Below are 20,802 nucleotides of genomic sequence, written 5' to 3'. Positions count from 1 at the left end.
GTTTTTCTTTGCAATACTACTCAGGGGGACAGAATGCTTTTTCTTTCCTGGATTTGAAACAAAAAACGAAAAAAAAAAAAAAAAAAGAAGATTGAAAAAAAAAAAGTCATCTAGGGGAGAGGAAGCATTTTTTATCCCCCAAACAGGTGTTTGGGCAATTAACTATTTATAGTTCCAAGTACCAATAAGCTAGCAGGTGTACCTCGGTATTGTACCATGGCATCCGGGTCAGAGGGTACAAGAGGTGGGGATTCCCCCAGAGAGTCTGAGGTCTCGGACAAAGTTATGCCGCTGCTTTCCCCAGAAGGAGCCTTGGGGCCATCGGGATCTGGGGCTGGAGCTGGCGCGGGTCAGTCCAATCCTAAGATAGTCACGGACGAGGTATTACTAACCTCTTTAAAAGAGATGGAGAAAAGAATGGGAAAAATGATAGCCACAGCTATGCGGGGCAGTAAACGGATTAGATCTCCGTCGCCCGAGCGCGGACCCTCAGAAGAGGAGGTCCTTTCCTCAGGGGAATTGGACGACCTCTTGGACAAGGACCAAGTGGGTTCAGGGATCGAAGATCCGGATACAGAGGAATCTGGAGCAGTCTCCCAAGGGGAGAGCTGGTGGATTCAAGCCTTAACGGACTTGGTCCATAGTGCATTCAACTTGCCAGTACCAGATCTCCAGGTATCGACGGTTTCAGCTTTGGGCTCACTGAGGGCGCCTCAAAGCAATGCAGTGTTTCCGATCCATCCTCTACTAGAGGGAGTTTTTTTCCAAGATTGGAACAAGCCAGATAAGATCTTCTTACCACCTAAAAGATTCTCTGCCCTATATCCTATGGAGGATAAATTTTCCAAGAAATGGGCTACTCCTGCAGTGGACGCAGCCATCTCATGTGTTAACAAATCGTTAACATGCCCTGTAGAAAACATACAGGTGTTCAAGGATCCAGTTGATAAACGCTTGGAAGCACTACTTAAGAACTCCTTCACTACTGCAGGGGCAGTAGTACAGCCAGCTGTGGCTGCGATTGGGGTTGCTCAAGCATTATCGGATCAAATTAAGCAGATGCTTAAACTTATTCCTGCCCAGCAGGCAGAAGAATTTTCGGATGTCCCTAGGGCCATATGTTGTACGGTAGACGCAATTAAGGATTCTATCCAGCAAGCGTCACGTTTATCGTTATCCCTTATCCATATGAGAAGACTCTTATGGTTAAAGAGCTGGGAGGCCGAGCCCCCATGCAAGAAGCTCCTGGTAGGGTTCCCCTTCCATGGAGGTCGACTCTTCGGAGAAGACCTAGATAAATACATTCAGACCATTTCAAACGGCAAAAGTACTCTCTTGCCAACTAAAAAGAAGTTTCAGGGGCCTGCGTTTAAACGACAGTACTCCCCTGGGCAGGGGCCCTCTAATGCCAAACAGTATCGACGGCCTCCTGCGAAAGCAAACTTCGGCTTCAACAGCAAGTCGCAAGGACAGGCTGCTAGAGGCAGAAAGCAGTGGTTTCGCAAACCAGCAAAACCAGCCCCCAAGCCGACCTTATGAAGGGGCGCCCCCACCCACGAAGGTGGGGGGAAGGCTGCGACTCTTTTCAGAGGTTTGGGAAGCCAGCATTCCCGACGAGTGGGTACGGTCTTCCGTGGCCACGGGCTACAAATTAGATCTCCTAAAGTTTCCTCCTCCTCATTTCCAGGAGTCGAGGATTCCAAACGATCCGGAGAAGGGAGCCGCATTAATGTCGGCATTAAATCATCTACTTTCCCAGGAAGTAATAGTGGAGGTACCAGTCCTGGAACAGGGGCTGGGTTTCTACTCCAACCTATTCATCATCCCAAAGTCCAATGGAGATGTCAGGCCAATTTTGGACCTAAAGATGGTAAATGCATACCTAAAAGTCCGCTCATTTCGGATGGAATCCGTGCGGTCAGCAGCTGCCACACTCCAAAAGGACGACTTCATGGCGTCCATAGACATAAAGGATGCCTACCTTCATGTTCCAATTTATCAGCCACATCAAAGATATCTACGCTTCATGGTGGCTTCGCGTCATTTCCAATTCGTGGCGCTTCCCTTCGGGTTGGCTACGGCCCCCCGGGTGTTCACGAAGGTCCTAGCTCCAATCCTAGCCAAGCTAAGGATCCAAGGGGTCACGATCCTAGCATACCTGGACGACCTCCTAGTCATAGATCACTCGTCTCCCGGCTTGGAGCGAGCAGTGGCCCTCACGGTCCAATACCTCGAAGTTCGGCTGGGTCCTAAATCGAGAAAAGTCAGCTTTCCTGCCCACAAGGCAGTTGGAATATCTCGGCATGAGATTAGACACAGAACAACAAAGAGTGTTTCTACCTCTGAGGAAGGTCAAAGCCATCAAGGAATTAATCCTACTGGTTCTAAGCAAGAAGGAACCGACTATTCGCCTATGTATGAGGTTACTAGGCAAGATGGTGGCCACATTCGAGGCGGTACCATACGCCCAGAGTCACACTCGCATCCTGCAGGCAGCCATCCTGTCAGCATGGAGCAGAAGGCCACAGGCCTTGGATATCCCGTTGCCGCTCTCATCAAGAGTCCGACAAAGTCTGTGTTGGTGGTTAGACCCTCAGAATCTACTGAAGGGGAAGTCTTTCAGCCCAGTGGCTTGGAAGATAGTGACCACAGACGCCAGCCTGACGGGCTGGGGAGCAATTTTGGATGGTTGCACTCGCCAAGGTACTTGGGCAAAGCCAGAGAAGCAGTTGCCCATCAACATCTTGGAGCTCAGAGCTGCTCGACTAGCCCTCAGGGCTTGGACGTCAAAATTGCAGGGGTTCCCGGTGAGAATTCAATCAGACAATGCCACGGCCGTGGCATACATAAATCACCAAGGGGGAACCAGGAGTCAAGCCGCTCAGAGAGAGGTGAGCTTGATTCTCCTATGGGCAGAGGCTCATGTGCCCTGCATATCGGCAATATTCATTCCCGGAGTGGACAACTTTCAGACGGACTTCTTAAGCCGCCAGACTCTTGCCGGGGGAATGGTCTCTGCATCTACAAATCTTTCAAGCACTCTGCCAAAGATGGGGAGTGCCGGACGTGGATATCATGGCATCGAGACTCAACAAGAAGCTAGACAGGTTCATGTCCCGCTCAAGGGATCCGATGGCCTGCGGAACCGATGCGCTGGTTTGCCCTTGGCATCAGTTCAAACTTCTTTATGCGTTTCCCCCGCTCCAGTTACTACCCCGCCTGCTGCGCAGGATCAGGGTGGAGCACATACCAGTTATCCTGGTAGCTCCAGCATGGCCCAGAAGGGCATGGTACTCACTAATCTTAAGGATGGTAGTGGGAGACCCTTGGACTCTTCCTCTACGGCCAGACCTGCTATCGCAAGGTCCGATCCTCCACCCTGCCTTACGGCATCTAAATTTGACGGCCTGGAAGCTGAATCCCTGATTCTCAGGGGTAGAGGTCTGTCTCAGAAAGTAATCTCTACCCTAATCAGAGCCAGGAAACCGGTCTCTAGGGTGATTTATCACAGGGTCTGGAAGGCCTATGTAGGCTGGTGTGAGTCCAAGCTATGGCTTCCTCGCAAGTTCACCATCGATAGAGTTTTAAGTTTTCTCCAGCTAGGAGTGGATAAAGGATTGGCATTAAGCACAATCAAAGGACAGATTTCTGCTCTGTCAGTGTGGTTTCAGCGGCCGCTGGCCACCCACTCGCTGGTTAAGACCTTCCTTCAAGGGGTCTTACGTATTAAACCTCCAGTTAAATCCCCGCTTTGCCCGTGGGATTTAAATCTTGTTCTGTCAAGTTTACAGAAACAACCGTTTGAGCCGTTGGCTGAAATTCCTTTGGTTTTACTGACAAGGAAGTTAGTATTTTTGGTCGCCATAGTTTCCGCAAGAAGAGTTTCGGAACTGGCGGCCTTATCCTGTAAGGAACCATATCTTATTTTTCATAAGGACAAGGTCGTTCTCCGCCCTCATCCTTCCTTCCTACCGAAGGTTATATCCAGTTTTCATCTAAACCAGGATTTGGTATTACCATCCTTCTTCCCTAAACCTACTTCCAGAAAGGAAGGGTTGCTGCATACCTTGGATATTGTCAGGGCCATGAAGGCCTATCTTAAAGCTACAAAGAAGATCCGGAAAACGGATGTGCTGTTCATTTTACCGGATGGGCCCAAGAAGGGGCAGGCAGCTGCAAAGTCCACCATCTCTAGGTGGATTAAGCAATTAATCACTCAGGCCTACGGCTTGAAAGGGTTGCCTCCTTCAGTATCATTAAAGGCTCATTCTACTATGGCCATGGGCGCCTCCTGGGCAGCACACCACCAGATCTCTATGGCTCAAGTTTGCAAGGCGGCAACCTGGTCTTCTGTCCACACGTTTACAAAATTCTACCAGTTGGACGCAAGAAGGAATACTGATACAGCCTTTGGGCAGGCAGTGCTGCAGGCTGCAGTTTGAGACCCTCGGATTCCGGGGGCTCCTCTTTTTTGAGTTAAATTTAAAATTTAAGATTATTTTTCTCAACTAAGTTGGATTTATTATGATTTGAGTATATCTCTAAATTAAATCCTTTTGTCTTGGAGATGTTCTCCCTCCCCTCATTGTAAGCATTGCTTTGGGACATCCCATATAGTAATGAATGCCGCTCTGTGTCCCGTGATGTAACGATAAAGAAAAAGAGATTTTTAATACAGCTTACCTGTAAAATCTTTTTCTTGGAGTACATCACGGGACACAGAGCTCCCACCCCTCTTTTGAGGACCATTTTGGGAGGCATACTGCTTGCTACAAAACTGAGGTACTCCTCCTATGGGAGGGGGTTATATAGGGAGGGGCATTTCCTGTTTGAGATTGCCAGTGTCCATCACCTGAAGGTACTCCATATAACCCATATAGTAATGAATGCCGCTCTGTGTCCCGTGATGTACTCCAAGAAAAAGATTTTACAGGTAAGCTGTATTAAAAATCTCTTTTTTCCATTGAGCGCTGCTTTTTTGTTTGTTGTGCCTTCCTCCTTTTATTCTTGGGAGTTGTCCCTGGGTCCCTTACCCCTGACTTGTGTGCAGAGGGTCACCCTTTGGTGGCCCAGGGCTAGCCTTCACGGGAATATGCAGTAGCCTTCAGTTGTGAGACTTTAGGAGATGGGTAATGGACAACTGTACCAAATGGGACAAGGGAGAAGATCAGCACACATTGTGCACATGGCACTGTGCCCCTCTGTGGCAGACCCAATGGGGAAAGTCACTACGCTGATCGAGACCACAGGGAGTAAGCACCGAGGGTCCATGTCTCCTGTTAAGTCATCATCTAACTTGCCCATCATGGCAGCTTTGCTTCCTGATAGAGGGGGAGAAAGAAGAGGACGTGGAAGGTGAATCCTCAGTCTGAGAACCTTTCCACGGAAGATGGGCCATCACCTTTTTATATTCCTAAATTAGGAGGAATCATGTTCTTGTGGATGAGGCATGCTCCTGTTTGAACTTAAAGCGGTCCCCACCTTCTGGACCTAAGGCCCACCAGTATGGGATCTCTTCCAAAGTCCAGAAAACTTAGTAGGTCCTTTCTGGTTCACCTATTCGTACATGATGTTCTGTGTGAAGATTTGCTGCAGCCAGACAGAATGTATAGAGGTTTGCTTAGCACACCCAATTGAGGAGACTTGTCACAAGAAGTGGAGTTTTGGTGGTGTATATGGTTATTTCGTGGCACAACAAATCCCTGATGGTTCTGGTGCAGGATGTCCCAGTCTTTAGAAGATCTAGTGGATAAGAGGTTTGTGTCCCTCCTTAAAGCATATTTTGCTCTGTCGAGCTTGGCAATGCAACAGGCTCTGCCAGATTCTAGCATTGTGGGCCAAGCATGTACCACACAATACGAGAGCTATGTTGATGGAAACCCCCAGTACTCTAAAAATCGGTCACTTCCGACCACTTCTTGTAGTCTCAAGGGCTGGTGTACCATCCTGCTTCAAGGTCGCTCTCTCTGATGTCTTGGCTTTTAAAGCCTGAGTCCTGAGGGGTTGACTGATATTCCTATACTGCCTAAAGCAGGGGTAGGCAACCTTAAGTCGGTGGAGATCTACCTGAACAACATTTGAGAATTTAAAGATCACTGGGCACATTGTCGCCTCTTCACATCTGAATTTCCATACTACCATGCTGCTATCGCATGCATTACATGGCAATCATGAGTTTAAATCTGTTGCTTCACACTGACCTGATGATCTCTGCTGCTGGCACCACTCTGGAGATCATTAGCTGGAATAAGAGGTGGAGTGCAATTGATATAATTCCTCATGGGACAGGAGCCACCACTACACGGTTGGCATCAGCTTATGCCACTATTGTTTCCTACTACAGCTCCAACTTTACAAGAAATCCCTCTGCATTACACTCTATTTGATGCTTTGGATTGGTGGGTCAGCAAGCCCAGACCGTGATCTAGCAGTCGCCTGTTAGATTGCTGGCATAAAGCGTAGAAATAGACCTCTTGAAACCCTGTCACAGCACTTGGAAGGCTTGCTTTGCCTGGCACATGGCACAGAGGTTTCACCCTAGATGATGCACGCCATGGACTGTTCTAAAAATATTGCTGCCATTGTTTTGCCCTGAAAGTGGCTGAATATAATCTACGGTCTTCATTAATGGAAGCCTGTGTCCTGCACTGTACTCCAGGTCAAAGTCAAAAATTATTTTTCACTTTTATTGCGCTGAAAGCACAGCACCTTGCCTATAAGGTGTATGGCCTGCCTATAGCAGGCACAAGTTTATAGTGTGAGGTAGGGATGCACCGAAATTTCGGCCGCCGAAACATATCGTCCGAAAATTGTGTTTTCCGCACTTTGCCGAAACAGAAATGTTGCCGATAATGGTGCCGAAAAAGGGGCGGGGTAGTGTGAGCTCCGCTGCCTGCATGTTCCCCCACGGGCTACAACGCCGAGGAGATGATTCCTCCTCTCCCTCGGCCTGCTTTCAGCTAGTCTGCCGCAAAGCGGCCCGAGAGCGCACTGTGGAACAGCGCGGCACCCCGCCCGTTAAAGAGGGGAAGGAGTGAAAGCCAGGAGCCGCAATACCAACGAGAGCGTAGAATGCATTAAGGTGAAAAAAAAAAAGACCCTTTACAGCCCCTTTAACCACTGGAATGCATTAAGGTGAAAAAAAAAAGACCCTTTACAGCCCCTTTAACCACTTCCCGCCCGGTCAATAACAGATTGACGTCCGGGAAGTGGTTCTGAAATCCTGACTGGACGTCTATTGATTTCATGCCCGCGCGCGGGCCCGTGGGGGCGCTCGGTGATGCGAGGTGTCAGTCTGACACCCTGCATCTCCGATCTCGGTAAAGAGCCTCTGGCGGAGGTTCTTTACCACGTGATCAGCCGTGTCCAATCAAGGCTGATCACGATGTAAACAGGAAGAGCCGTTGATGGCTCTTCCTCACTCGTGAGTAGAGGAAAGCCGATCGGCGGCTCTCCTGACAGGGGGGGGTTCGCGCTGATTGTTTATCAGCGCAGCCCCCCCCCCCCCTCGGATCGCCACACTGGACCACCAGGGAAGCCCACACTAGACCACCAGGGAAGAGCAAAAAAAAAAAGGGGGAGCAAAAAAGAAATAAAACGTCTGTAAAAATAAATAAAAAAAGGCAGTAAAAAAAAAAAAGATGCCAATCGGTGCCCATGGATCCAGCAGTGCCACCCCACAGTGCCCATCCATGCCCAGTGCCCATCTGTGCCACCCATCTGTGCCGCCTATGAGTGCCCATCTGTGCTGCCTATGAGTGCCCATCTGTGCCGCCATATCAGTGCCCATAATTGAAAGAGAGAACTTCTTTACAAAAAATTAACAGAAAGAAATAAAAACGTAATTTTTTTTTCAACATTTTCAGTCTTTTTTTAGTTGCGCAAAAAAAAAAATCGCAGAGGTGATCAAATACCACCAAAAGAAAGCTCCTATTTGTGGGGAAAAAAGGACGCCAATTTTGTTTGGGTACAGTGTAGCAGGACCGCGCAATTACCATTCAATGTGCGACAGCGCTAAAAGCTGAAAATTGGCTTGGGCGGGAAGGTGCGTAAGTGCCTGGTATGGAAGTGGTTAAGCACTCGATTTGCTTTTATTGGTAAATATAGTCGAGTTTCCAGATCAAATCTGAATGGTCTGCAGTTCAAACACACAAATGATTTGCATTTAGGATCTAGTCTGAGATTAGTGTAAGATCAGATTTAGATATGCTTGAGATGCATTTACTTTGACTGACATTGACTAAAAGCCAAGCAGCATGATGCATTGCAAAACCAACAATAAACACAAGTGTTTTGTGCTTCCTAAGATCTAATTCAACTTTTGCACACAACATTACACATGACAAATGATGTCGGAAGCAAATGCCGGTGTACACAAAACCTTCCTTCCAAACATTACATAAAACAAATGGTGATGGAAAGGAAAAAAAAGTAATGGTTTTGTTTTTCAAATGGTGTATTTGTTCATTTTGAGAACCTTTTGTGTTTTATTCAATGTTATGTTCTTTTGTTCCAGGGCTCTGAAATCTTGTGGTTTAGGTGGGGCCGCTCATGTGAAGTTGGTGGTGGAATGGGACAGAGAAACTAAGGAATAGTAAGTATATAAAAAGAAACGTGTCACTTGGCAGCCATAGGGGTGGTTCTTTAAAGACGGGGCTGTTTCAGCACAAGACTAGTATGTCGGATGTCTTGTCATCACATCTGCGGGGGTTAGGAAGGGAGCCGATAACCTATATTTAATTTTTGTTTTTCATCCAGTTTGTTGGTCCTGTTCATCATAGGGAAAGCATCTCTCTGTTGCCCTAGGCAGCCAGATTCTAGAACTAATAAAAAGAATCACTAAAATAATAAAAGGATGAACTTGATTGATTATTACAGGCTACAACCACACTTGCGTTTAACCCCACCCTAGGTGTTGAAGCTGAATATTGCCTAAATCAGTGGTCTCAAAGTACCGGCCCGCGGGACATTTGCGGCTCGCGGACCAGTTATAAATGGCCCCCAGGCAGGGTGGAAGTGGGGGGAGCAAAGAGTAAAAAAAAAAAAAAAAAACATTTTTTTTTTTTTTTTTTTTTTTTTTGTGAGCTGGTGCTATCTGCTGGTGAGCCATTGGTATTACAAGTTATTACCACCAGATGTGAGCTGGCGCCATCTGGTGGTGGCCGTTGGTATTACAAGTTAAGCATTACAAGTTAAACAGCAATTCTAATGTCATTTTACACTATTTTCACTGCCATCTTCTTCCCTCTAATTAGAACCCCCAAACATTATATATATTTTTTATCCTAACACCCTAGAGAATAAAATGGCGATCGTTGCAATACTTTCTGTTACGCCGTATTTGCGCAGCGGTCTTACAAGCGCACTTTTTTGGGAAAAAATTACACTTTTTTTTTATTCAAAAATAAGACAACAGTAAAGTTATCCCCATTTTTTTTAATATTATGAAAGATAATGTTATGCCGAGTAAATTCATACCCAACATGTCACGCTTTAAAATTGCGTCCGCTTGTGGAATGCCGACAAACTTTTTTTACCCTTTAAAATCTTCATAGGTGACGTTTAAAAAAATCTACAGGTTGCATGTTTTAAGTTACAGAGGAGGTCTAGTGCTAGAATTATTGCTCTTGCTCTACCAATCGCAGCAATACCTCACATGTGGGGTTTGAACACCGTTTACATATGCGGGCGCTGCTCGCGTATGTGTTCGCTTCTGCGCGCAAGCCCATTGGGACGGGGTGAGTTTTCTGGCTCCTAACTTTTTTAGCTGGCTTTTAGATTCCAAGCAAATTTGTCAAACCCTGCCTTACACCAGTGCTGGTGGTAATAATGCGCTCGCTGACACCAGTGCTGGTGGTAATAATGCGCTCGCTGACACCAGTACTGTTGTTTTTGAAGTTTGAAAGTTTGCATGCGGCCCCCCATGGCATATGAAAACTTGTCTTGTGGCCCTCAGGTAATTTGAGTTTGAGACCCCTGGCCTAAATACAAAGGAAATGTGTATTCTTTCTTGAACCTTTGTCTGCTTTGCATATTTCTTCCATATATGTGCAGTAAGCCTCTTTGCAAGAGCTTCTTGTGATAAAGACCAGTCACTGCTGCTGTTTCCCCTTGTGCAGGATGACTGGTCTTGTCTCCTCCCCCTCCTGCAGCCAGCCTATAGTAGGTGGAACTGTTGGGCTCCTCCTGTGGCTCTGCTCTCTGTGTCGGCTATGTGCTTCACAACCAGGATGTCATTGCTACATTTAAAAGGGAATAACTGGGTTTGCAAAGGCATCTGGTGCGCACAAACTGGATTTATGTTTTGTAGCAATTGTAAAATATATTAGTCTTGATTTTTTTATTTAAAACAATAAAAAACTATTTTTTACTTACCTGCTATGTTGCAGTGGTTTTGCACAAAGCAGCCCAGATCCTCCTCTTCTCGGGTCCTACTTATGTGCTGCCTACTGCTAAGTGCCCCCCATAGCAAGCAACTCCATTCAGACAGAGTCGCGGCTCAGCCCCGCCCCCCCCCCCCCCTTATCTCCGCATTGGCTCACTGACTTTGACAGCAGCGGCACCCAATGGTGCCAGCTGCTGTCTCAGCCAATGCAGAGGGGCTGCTGCACACAGAAGATTTTTTTTAATCTTAATGCATAGAATGCTTTAAAGGGGTTGTAAAGGAAAACATTTTCTTCCCTAAATGGCTTCCTTTACCTTGGTGCAGTCCTCCTTCACTTACCTCATCCTTCACTTGCCTCATCCTTCACTTGCCTCATCCTTCACTTGCCTCATCCTTCACTTGCCTCATCCTTCACTTGCCTCATCCTTCACTTGCCTCATCCTTCACTTGCCTCATCCTTCACTTGCCTCATCCTTCACTTGCCTCATCCTTCACTTGCCTCATCCTTCACTTGCCTCATCCTTCACTTGCCTCATCCTTCACTTGCCTCATCCTTCACTTGCCTCATCCTTCACTTGCCTCATCCTTCACTTGCCTCATCCTTTACTTGCCTCATCCTTCACTTACCTCATCCTTCACTTACCTCATCCTTCACTTACCTCATCCTTTTGATTTTGCTTTTAAATGTCCTTATTTCTTCTGAGAAATCCTCACTTCCTGTTCTTCTGTCTGTAACTACACGCAGTAATGCAAGGCTTTCTCCCTGGTGTGGAGAAAGCCTCTTGAGGGGGGAGGGGGCAAGCAGGAGAGTCAGAACGCCCACTAACACACAGCTCCTTTCTCTATCTGCAAAGTAGAGAGCGTCCTGACTCTCCTGCTCACTCCCTCAAGAGGCTTTCTCCACACCAGGGAGAACGCCTTGCATTACTGTGTGGAGTTAGACAGAAGAACAGGAAGTGAGGATTTCTCAGAAGAAATAAGGACATTTAAAAGCAAAATCAAAGGATGAGGTAAGTGAAGGAGGACTGCACTAAGGTAAAGGAAGCTATTTAGGAAATTAAATGTACCTTTACAACCCCTTTAAAAGAGAAGTATGTTTTTTTTTTTGTTTGTTTTTTTTTCTCCCTATAATCATACTTGCCTAGGTGGATGGAGCATCAGACCGATGCTGCAGCTGTTCCCCGGCGTCTCTGCACTGAGAACCGAGCCACTGAACACCGCCGATGGCTCGGTTCTCACTCCTTCCTGAGCAGAACGATGCGGACGGTCAGCATTATTATTGTCTCTGCGGTGGGTTTTCCCATACGAATATGAAAAGATCCCACTCATTAATAACATTAGCTTAACCACTTCAGACCGTTTGGCTGGCCAAAGACCAGGCCACTTTTTGCGACTTGGCACTGCGTGTCTTTAACTGACAATTGCGCGGTCGTGCAACGTGGCTCATAAAATACATTATTGACGACTTTTTTTTTTTTTTTTTTTTTTTTACACAAATGGAGCCTTCTTTTGGTGGTTTTTATTTTTTGTGCTATAAACAAAAATAGAGCGACAATTTTGAAAAAAAAAAGGAATGTTTTTTACTTTTTGCTATAATAAATATCCCCCAAAAATATATAAAAAAGGCTTTTTTTTCCCCCCCTCAGTTTAGGCCGATACGTATTATTCTACATATCTTTGGTAAAAAATTGCACTTGCCATTTATTGATTGGTTTGTGCAAAAGTTATAGCGTCTACACAATAGGGGATAGTTTTATGGCATTTTTATAAAAATATTTATTTTTTACTAGTGATGGCTGCGATCAGTGATTTTTATCGGTACTGCGACCTTATGGCGGACACGTTGAGTGAAAAAAAAACTTGTATAGTGCTACACATGCGAACTGAATCGCCTCTGGACACGATTGACACAATTTTGGGACCATTGTCAATTTATACAGCGATCAGTGCTATAAAAATGCATTGATTACTGTAAAAATTTCACTGGCAGGGAAGGGGTTAACACTAGGGGCGAGGAAGGGGTTAATTATGTTCCCTGGGTGTGTTCTAACTGAAGGGGGGGGGGACTGACTAGGGGAAATTACAGATCGCTGTTCATACATTGTATGAACATACAATCAGTCATTTCTCCCCCTGAAAGAATCAGGAGCTGTGTGTTTACACAGCTTCCGGTTCTCGCTCTCATGAGAGAACGCGGGTGCCCAGCGGTGATGGCGCCCGCTGGGCACTCGCACAGGGGGTGAGCAGGGGGCGGTGCGCTCACGCCCCTAGTGGCCACAGAGCCAACCTGCCGCAGTAAAACTGCGGTAAGCGGTCAGCAAGCGGTTAAAGGTGTTGTAAACCTTTGTGTTTTTTCACCTTAATGCATCCTATGCATTAAGGTGAAAAAACACATTGCAGTGTCCAGCCCCCTACCTGAGTCCAGAATTTCCGTGAGCGCGATCCCGCCATCGCTCTCTCCACAGGTTCGTGGCTCTTCTGCTGTCAATCCCATGACGCGGGAGCCGGGGGGTTGCGCCGAGTCCTGCATTCGGCGGCTATGACACTGGAGCGTGCCCACAAGGTAACCCTCTTGGAAAAGAGCTTCCCAGAGGAGGTTATCGAATGCGGGAAGGGGCCGAGAGAGCTGCCGAGGGACCCCAGAAGAGGAGGTTCGGGGCCACTGTGCAAAACGAGCTGCCCAGTGGAGGCAAGTATGACATGTTTGTTATTTTAATTTTATTTTTTTAATCAAACCTGTAGTGTCACTTTAACTTGGTTGTAAGGCCAAGCTCGGCCTTCTTTTTCTGGCCGTTGAGTCTTCCTGTCTGGCTACTGGATAACGGTCTACCTCCAGCGCTATCAGAATTGGATTTCTCTGTTTTTAGGTGCCATCTCTATTTAGGTATATGACAAGGGAAGCTTGCGTGTCAACCAGCTACCTATGTCACCAAGTAGATGCTTTTGTTCTGTTTTCAGAGTTCAGAGCATATGGCGTTCTTATGGCTGCCTACATTTGTTTGATAGCTTAGTTGATCTAGGCTACACTTGTCTAGTTTTATTAGTCGGCTTGTGAAAGGTGTCTGCTAACCTGCAATGTTAAGTGCAGCTCCGTAATTGCTTCCGTGACAAGCTTATCTGAATATTCTCCAGGCAGAGATGAGATTCTGTTCTTCAGCGCAAGGCAGCGGGAACTGATCATCTGCTGCTGTCGGAAATCAGGTTTGTTTCTAACATTTGGCTGCAGGTTTCATGTGCTCTCCTTGACAGCAATCTGTGTCAAAACTTAATTGGCTCATTCGTCACTAAATTCAGCCTTTGTTGAATTCACTTTAGTATGTGATTGATGCTGTGTTTCAGCTTCTTTACATCGTTGGGCTCATTAGAAGGATTTGCATTCATAGATGCTCTCTCTGCCTATACAGTATATGCAGTATGGGCTGTTACTTTCCATTAATACTCCTTGATTCTGAGCGTGTGCAGTGCGGGTGATCTTGTTTGGTTCAAAAACAGCGAGATAAAAGGCTGCATTGCTGCCAAGGAACATGTGAGAAACTTGGTGAATCTAGACAAAACTTTACATAAAGCTAAACTGAGCATACATTTTGACTTCAGCATAGTTTCCTGGATAATGTTTGCAGTTCACGAAGTGATTGATTTTTTTATTTTTAATGCCTGGAGTTCTACTATACTAAAGTGGGCCCCACAGTAAAATGCAAAGTTTACACATAAGGATCTGCCACTCGTTAACTACTTGCCGACCAGCCGCCGTCATTCTACGGCGGTAGGTCGGCTCTCCTGGGCGAGAGCCCGTAGCTCTACGTCGGCTCTCTTTGCGGCAACTAGGGGCGCGTGCACGCCGCCGGAGGCGCGCGCTCGTCCGTGACTCCCGTGCGGGTGCCCGGCGGGCGTGATCGCCGCCAGGCACCCGCGATTGCTCGTTACAGAGCGGGGACCGGGAGCTGTGTGTGTAAACACACAGCTCCCGGTCCTGTCAGGGGGAGAAATGCTGATCTTCTGTTCATACAATGTATGAACAGAAGATCAGTGATTTCCCCTAGTGAGGCCACCCCCCCCTACAGTTAGAACACACCCAGGGAACATACTTAACCCCTTCCCCACCCCCTAGTGTTAACCCCTTCACTGCCAGTGGCATTTTTATAGTAATCCAATGCATTTTTATAGCACTGATCGCTAAAAAATGCCAATGGTCCCAAAAATGTGTTGGAAGTGTCCGCCATAATGTCGCAGTACCGAAAAAAAATCGCTGATCGCCGCCATTACTAGTAAAAAAAATATATTAATAAAAATGCCATAAAAATAGACCCTATTTTGTAAACGCTATAACTTTTGCCGCAAACCAATCAATAAACGCTTATTGCGATTTTTTTTTTTTTTTTTTTACGAAAAATATGTAGAAGAATACGTATCGTCTTAACCTGAGGAAAAAAATGTTTTTTTTATATATTTTTGGGGGATATTTATTATAGCAAAAAGTAAAAAATATTATTTTTTTTTTCAAAATTGTCGCTCTATTTTTGTTTAAAGCACAAAAAATAAAAACCGCAGAGGTGATCAAATACCACCAAAAGAAAGCTCTATTTGTAGGGAAAAAAGGACGCCAATTTTGTTTGGGAGCCACGTCGCATGACCGCGCAATTGTCAGTTAAAGCTCATGGTCTTGGAGGTTGTGGGGGACAGATGCAGAATTGGACCAATGCTTCATCCATCTAGGTCATGGGTGCTCAACCTGTGGCCCTCCAGCTGTCACTGAACTACATGTCCCATCATGCCTCTGCCTTTAGGAGTTGTGCTTGTAACTGTCAGCCTTGCCATGCCTCATGGGGCTTGTAACAACTGGAGGGCCCTAGGTAGAGCACCCATGTGAATATGTTTTTTTTTTTTTTTTTTTTTAAATAGGTTCCTTTAAGCTAGTGCATAGTTGGTTCACTTACCTTTTCCTTCAAAAATGTTTTCCCTTTGTTTTCTTTGTCTGAATTTCTCACTTCCTGTTCCTCCTCAGTAAGGTGTTCTGGCTGACTAACCCCCAACCAGAACGGCTCGGATGATAGGGATAAGCTTACTGAGGAGAAACAGGAAGTGAGAAATTCAGACAAAGGGAAAAAACACATTTAGAAGGGAAATATCAGTTTTTCAAAGCCTCATGGGATGTGTAGTACTGCAACAGCTGGAGGGCCATAGTTTGGAGAGCCTTGCCCTAGAGAATAAAATGGTGGTAGTTCCATTATTTGATGTCGTATATTGCCGCAAAATTTCAGTAAAAATCACATTAAAGGTTAATAACTTTATGGGGCACAAAAACACAATAAATTACCCAATTTGTTGATGTAAAAGCCAAGGTTTCACCGAGCAAATGGATACCAAACAAGTCAAACCTTAAACGTGTCAGTACCCTATATTTTCCATTTTAGCGTTACGAAGGAGGTCTGGTGCTAGAATTATTGCTCTCAAAAAGACCCCTATGTGGTGATTTTTTTTTTGGTGACATGTTCTTTTTAATAAGACATCTGGGATTTTAAAGACTGTGCATGTCTCCCCTGTGCTCCACTAAATGTAATGTTATGCACATCACACTGCATTACATTCTTTCCCAGTGGGCAAGAGGAGCCCGCGATGCATATCGGGGGTGTGGGGGGCAATCGCGCGGCAGAACAAAACTTCTTGTCGCTATGGCGACCTGGCGCCTGGGGTTTGTCGAGCCCTGTCTTGGACAATTTATAGAGAATAAAAAGAACTAAGATTATCCACAGACAGCAAATCAATTTTATGAATTATTGGACTGTGGCCAACAGAGAAATGCAAAGTGAGAACGTCTCTAAATAAAACGAGAAGCATTTATTCAGCTTGTTTTTGCCTCCGCTTGTAGCTGTTCCCTGCAGGATACTTGTCCATCCATCTTGGAAGACCCGATAATTTCCCGGCATGATGTACAGTCTTCTAGCCTTGAGCTGCTGCAGCAGGTAGCGTTCTGTGTATGCTTAGTTTAGTAGAAAGTGAGCAGGAAGCATTTACGCTCCGCAAGAGTGCAGCTTGACAGCTCGCAGCTAAGAGCAGCTTACTACTTCCTGATTATCCCTGCTTATTTACAGCATTACCTAGAGTAATGACAGGCTTGGGGGAAATTACATCTCATCAGCGGCTTTAATCCCTTACCCCAAGAACCAGTTTTGATTTCCAGCATCTCGGCAACAACAGTTTTTAAGCTTTTTCTCTGCTTTTTTTAAGAGGTGAAACGTGATCGCAGCAGCAAAGCTTAGACTTCAGCACTCAGATGTTTTGTGTCAATAGCTGGCCATGTGAATATGAATTAAAATCCTATGTCTGCTTCTGCTGTTTTGTGTTTGTTTTTATCAAGTAGGACTGTTTTCCTATACATTTCTAGAATTAAACACTGGGTAGAGGTAAAAAGGAGCTGCCATTGCTGACTGACTGTTTTTTAAAGATTCAGACGTCATGTCCTCCTTTATCCTTTTTGGCTTCCTTTCAAAGTGAGTGAGTGATCTACAAGTATTTAGGGTGGCAGGTACGACTTTCTAGTCTTCACTGGTGTTTTGCTTCCTGCAGGTCTGGTTTTCATGTAGTATTCAGAATAGGGATGACAGTCCTAGGCTCTTCAAACAAGTTGGTAGTGACAGCGTCCAGATTACTGGGCTTCTAGGTTCATTTTATTGGGGATTTACATTCTATTCCAATTTATCAGCCATTACAAAATGACAGTTCCTATGTTAAAATGTATAATATCCTGTCTAAGATGGGTTGTCATAGGATTTATAAACCAAAAAAAAACGATGTGCACAATTATTAGTAATGATCCGCCCCGTGTACCTCCGCTTGCTCAACGGGGATCGCTCCATTGATCCCCGCTGAGCCAACGGATGACAGGGCGGTCCCCACACACTGTGCAGGGATCGCCCTTTGCTCTCGCTGACATCCGCGGCTCCATAGAGGAGCACGGAGCGTCCGCTCAGGTTCGCCAAAAAAACTGGCAGGCGGACTCAAGTTGTATTTTTGTTTCAATGTTTTTATTAAAAGTGATACTATAGGTTTGCCTTTGTTATTTAAAAAAAAAAAACATATAATTACCTCCTCTGTGCAGTTTGTTTTGCACAGAGTGGCCCTGATCGTCCTCTTCTGGGGTCCCACTCGTGGCTCCTCCGCGCATTATATAACCCCCTCTCAGAAGTTCTCTCCCGAGGGGGTTACTTTGCAGGTGCGCTCCTGTGTGATGCACTCAGCGGCCATAGCCGCTGAGTGTATGACTCGGCCCCGGTGGCCCCGTCATTGGATTTGATTGACAGCAGCGGGAGCCAATGGCTGCACTGCTATCAATCTATCCAATGAAGAGCCAAGAAGCCGCGGAGATAGCGACGCGGGATTGCGCCCACAGAAATGGGATAGGATGCATTAAGGTGAAAAAATACAAGTGTTTACAACCCCTTTTTAAGGTTTTCAATTGTACATAAAGAGAAACAGAATAATTTGCATTCGTACAGTCATAATACATTTTAAGTACAGCCAGTGGTTTTTAACTTAGGTCTTGCTCATTGGTCAGGTTTCAGCCTTTCTTACCTTAGCCATGTGATTGTGGATGCCTGTAGATTTCAGATCACAGGTCACCAATCTATGACTAACATATCTAGCCCTGTAAAGAAATCATCGCTATACATACCTTTTCTAAAGCTGGTCCGGTTCCACACTGAGCTGTCAGCGGCGGCTTCTCTTTGGAGGCAGATGCAGAATTGGCAGATGACACCGGAAGCCCCATAATATATCTATGGTTGACGTTGATTCCTATACATTTCCCAGCTGTTGTTGGCTGTCCCTTTCACAGAGCTTTGACCGCTGGAGACTGGATCAGCTTCAGAAAAGGTGTGTGTATATACAAGGGGGTGCTGATAAGTATTGAGCCTTACCCAGAAAAAAATTGAGATAGGAAGCCACACTATTCTACAAATTCCCCCAGGAAGTCAATGCGCTTGCGACATCTGTCCTGCAGCTTCTTAAAGCAAAGGTCCACTCAAATTTTTTTTTCTAAAAGCCAGCAGCTACAAATACTGCAGCTGCTGACTTTTAAAAAAATGGACACTTACCTGTCCAGCACGCCTGCGATGTCGGCGGCCGAGCAATTGCTCGTCTATCAGCTGCCCCCGCCGCCATCCTCGGTTAGGGAGACAGGAGGTGAAGCTCCCTACTGCGCATGCGTAAGCTGCGCGGCACGCCCTCACTGGTCCCCGCTGTCTTCTGGGACCAGTGTGTTTCCCTGAAGACTGCGGGGGTTACGCAAAGGGGGCGTGACTCCAGCGGCAGTCTATTTCTGGAAGGTATACAGGTATCTGCACCCCCTCCCCCCTGAAAGTTTGCCAAATGTGACACCGGAGGGGGGGGGGTTAGTTTCCGAAAAGCGGAGCTTCACTTTTTGTGTGGACCTCTGCTTTAAGTCCCTGCAAATAAAATTCTTCCGACTGCTGGTGTAACCACTCATTTGCCGCATTGTTTGCCTTCCGAACACTCCCAAATTGTTGTCCATTTTAAGGTGTTTTTTGATATTCCCAGATATGTAGCAATACTTTTGGCTGATATTCGGTCATCCTCCATGATCATGTCATGGATGGCTTTCCCATTTGCAGGCACCAAGACAGAAACAGGCCTTCCATTGGGTTTCTCACTTTTAACATCGAAATGGCAAGCTTTAAAATTGACAACCTAATGTTTAACTTTTGCCTATGAAGGGCCAAGGGCTGCTGTCACTGTACTTTTATTTTGCACAATAAAGACGTTTCTATTGGAGTGTGGCTGTCCAGACCTTCCCTCTTCTAATGGTCGCTGTCCCCCAAAGTTTGGCATTTCATCATGGATCTGCTTTGCACCTTTCCCTTGCAGAAACAGGAACTTGATTTATGGTCCTATGCTCTTCCACATTGAATTTTTCTGGAGGTGCTGGTGGTTGATTTTTGCACCATTCAATATAGACAAATTGGCCAGTACACCCTGCAATTTACAGCTTCCTATCATTTTTTTCTGTGTATGGCTCAATACTTATCAGCACCCCCCTCGTATAGCGATTTTGTTCTTTTACAGGGCTATGTAGATCTTGGGTCCTGAATCAGAGATTACAGTTCTTGGTCTGTAATGATGATTGGAAGCTGGTTGGATCTGGCTCAGGCTCATGTGACCACTGTGACAGCCATGTGGTCATGTGATCAAGAAGATTGCCCCAACCCCTGGACATAAGGACATTCCTTTTGCTTATCCTGGAGGCCATCGCCCCTGATACAGTGTGATGGGAAATACAAAAGTTGTCTCGGGAAGAGAGGTAAAAATCTTCCAATGGGGAAACATATTCTGATGACTTTTGTCTATGAAGGGGATGTCTCCTTGCATTGGAGAGATCTCTTCTTCCTCTTGTGTCTCTGGAAGAGGACACGCACACCCAGGGGGGGGGGGGGGGGGTGCTTAAATCTTTTTTGAAAACCTATTAAATTTCCAACATAAAATAAAAAACAGACAAAGAAAGGAAAAGACATGCGTTGTGTTAAGTGGCATACATCAGGTCGATTATTAACATACAATGTCGCACGTCAGAAACCAGGCAATGAAGCGTAAATCAATGCTTCAGGGCCCATTCAAGTGTGTGTCAATAACAAAAAAATAAATTTATATAAATAGAGCCAAGGAGGCAAGAGAGCGGGGATAGGGGAAAGAGGAGAGATTAGAGGGGAGAGGGTAGGAGTAGGGTTGCCACCTCATCCCTTTTAAAACAGAACACATATGAATTACACAGGTTCTGTGGCTAATTAAGGTGGTAATTTGACTCATTTGGTGCCTTACCTGCATTAAATTAGACACAGAACCTGTGTAATTCATATGTGTTCTGTTTTAAAGGGATGAGGTGGCAACCCTAGGTAGGAGGGAAGAGGACGACCACCCGGCCCTGAGTCTTCTAACATCCCGGGAGCATCAGCTCCGTGTCAACTGGCAATGGGAGTTTCCAGGACATCCTACCTATCCTCCCATAGTCGTTGTGCGTCTCAAGGGTATTATTTAGGGAGGCTGCCATATATTCCATCCGTTTGACGTCTCTGATCCTGGAGTGCAACTCGACCAACGGGGGGGTTCCCTCCGTTTCCATTTCAGGACTATGAAGCATCGCCCAGCTGTTAACACTTGGGTCAAGAGTTTTTTGGAGGATTTAGAAAAGGAAGGAGTCAGGAGACCCAAGAGGAACAGTTTAGGGTCAAGTGGCACCCAGGAACCAAATATGGAGTGGAGAAGAGAGCACACTGTCTGCAAATGGGGAACAATCAGTGGGCAAGTCCAATAGATATGATAATGCGTCCCCACCTCTCTACAACAGCGCCAACATGGGCGGTCTGCCGAGGAGTATGAATACGGTGCCAGTGAAGGAGAATCTTGGGCCT

The 20,802-nt window shown here is 45.9% G+C and overlaps 1 protein-coding gene across 2 annotated transcripts in view; it reads left to right on the top strand.

Moving 5' to 3' along the window:
* The window catches only part of USP31 (ubiquitin specific peptidase 31), a 116,719-nt gene that overhangs the window by 64,892 nt on the left and 31,025 nt on the right, over nucleotides 1-20,802 (top strand). For both annotated transcript variants that reach the window (XM_040356661.1, XM_040356662.1), the window contains exon 10: nucleotides 8,516-8,593. In XM_040356661.1, the coding sequence (XP_040212595.1) occupies nucleotides 8,516-8,593 (78 nt within the window). The remainder of the gene's footprint in view (nucleotides 1-8,515; nucleotides 8,594-20,802) is intronic.

Source organism: Rana temporaria, chromosome 6, assembly GCF_905171775.1.
Source record: "Rana temporaria chromosome 6, aRanTem1.1, whole genome shotgun sequence".
Lineage (NCBI taxonomy): Eukaryota > Metazoa > Chordata > Amphibia > Anura > Ranidae > Rana > Rana temporaria.
This window is presented reverse-complemented; position numbering and strand designations above follow the sequence as displayed.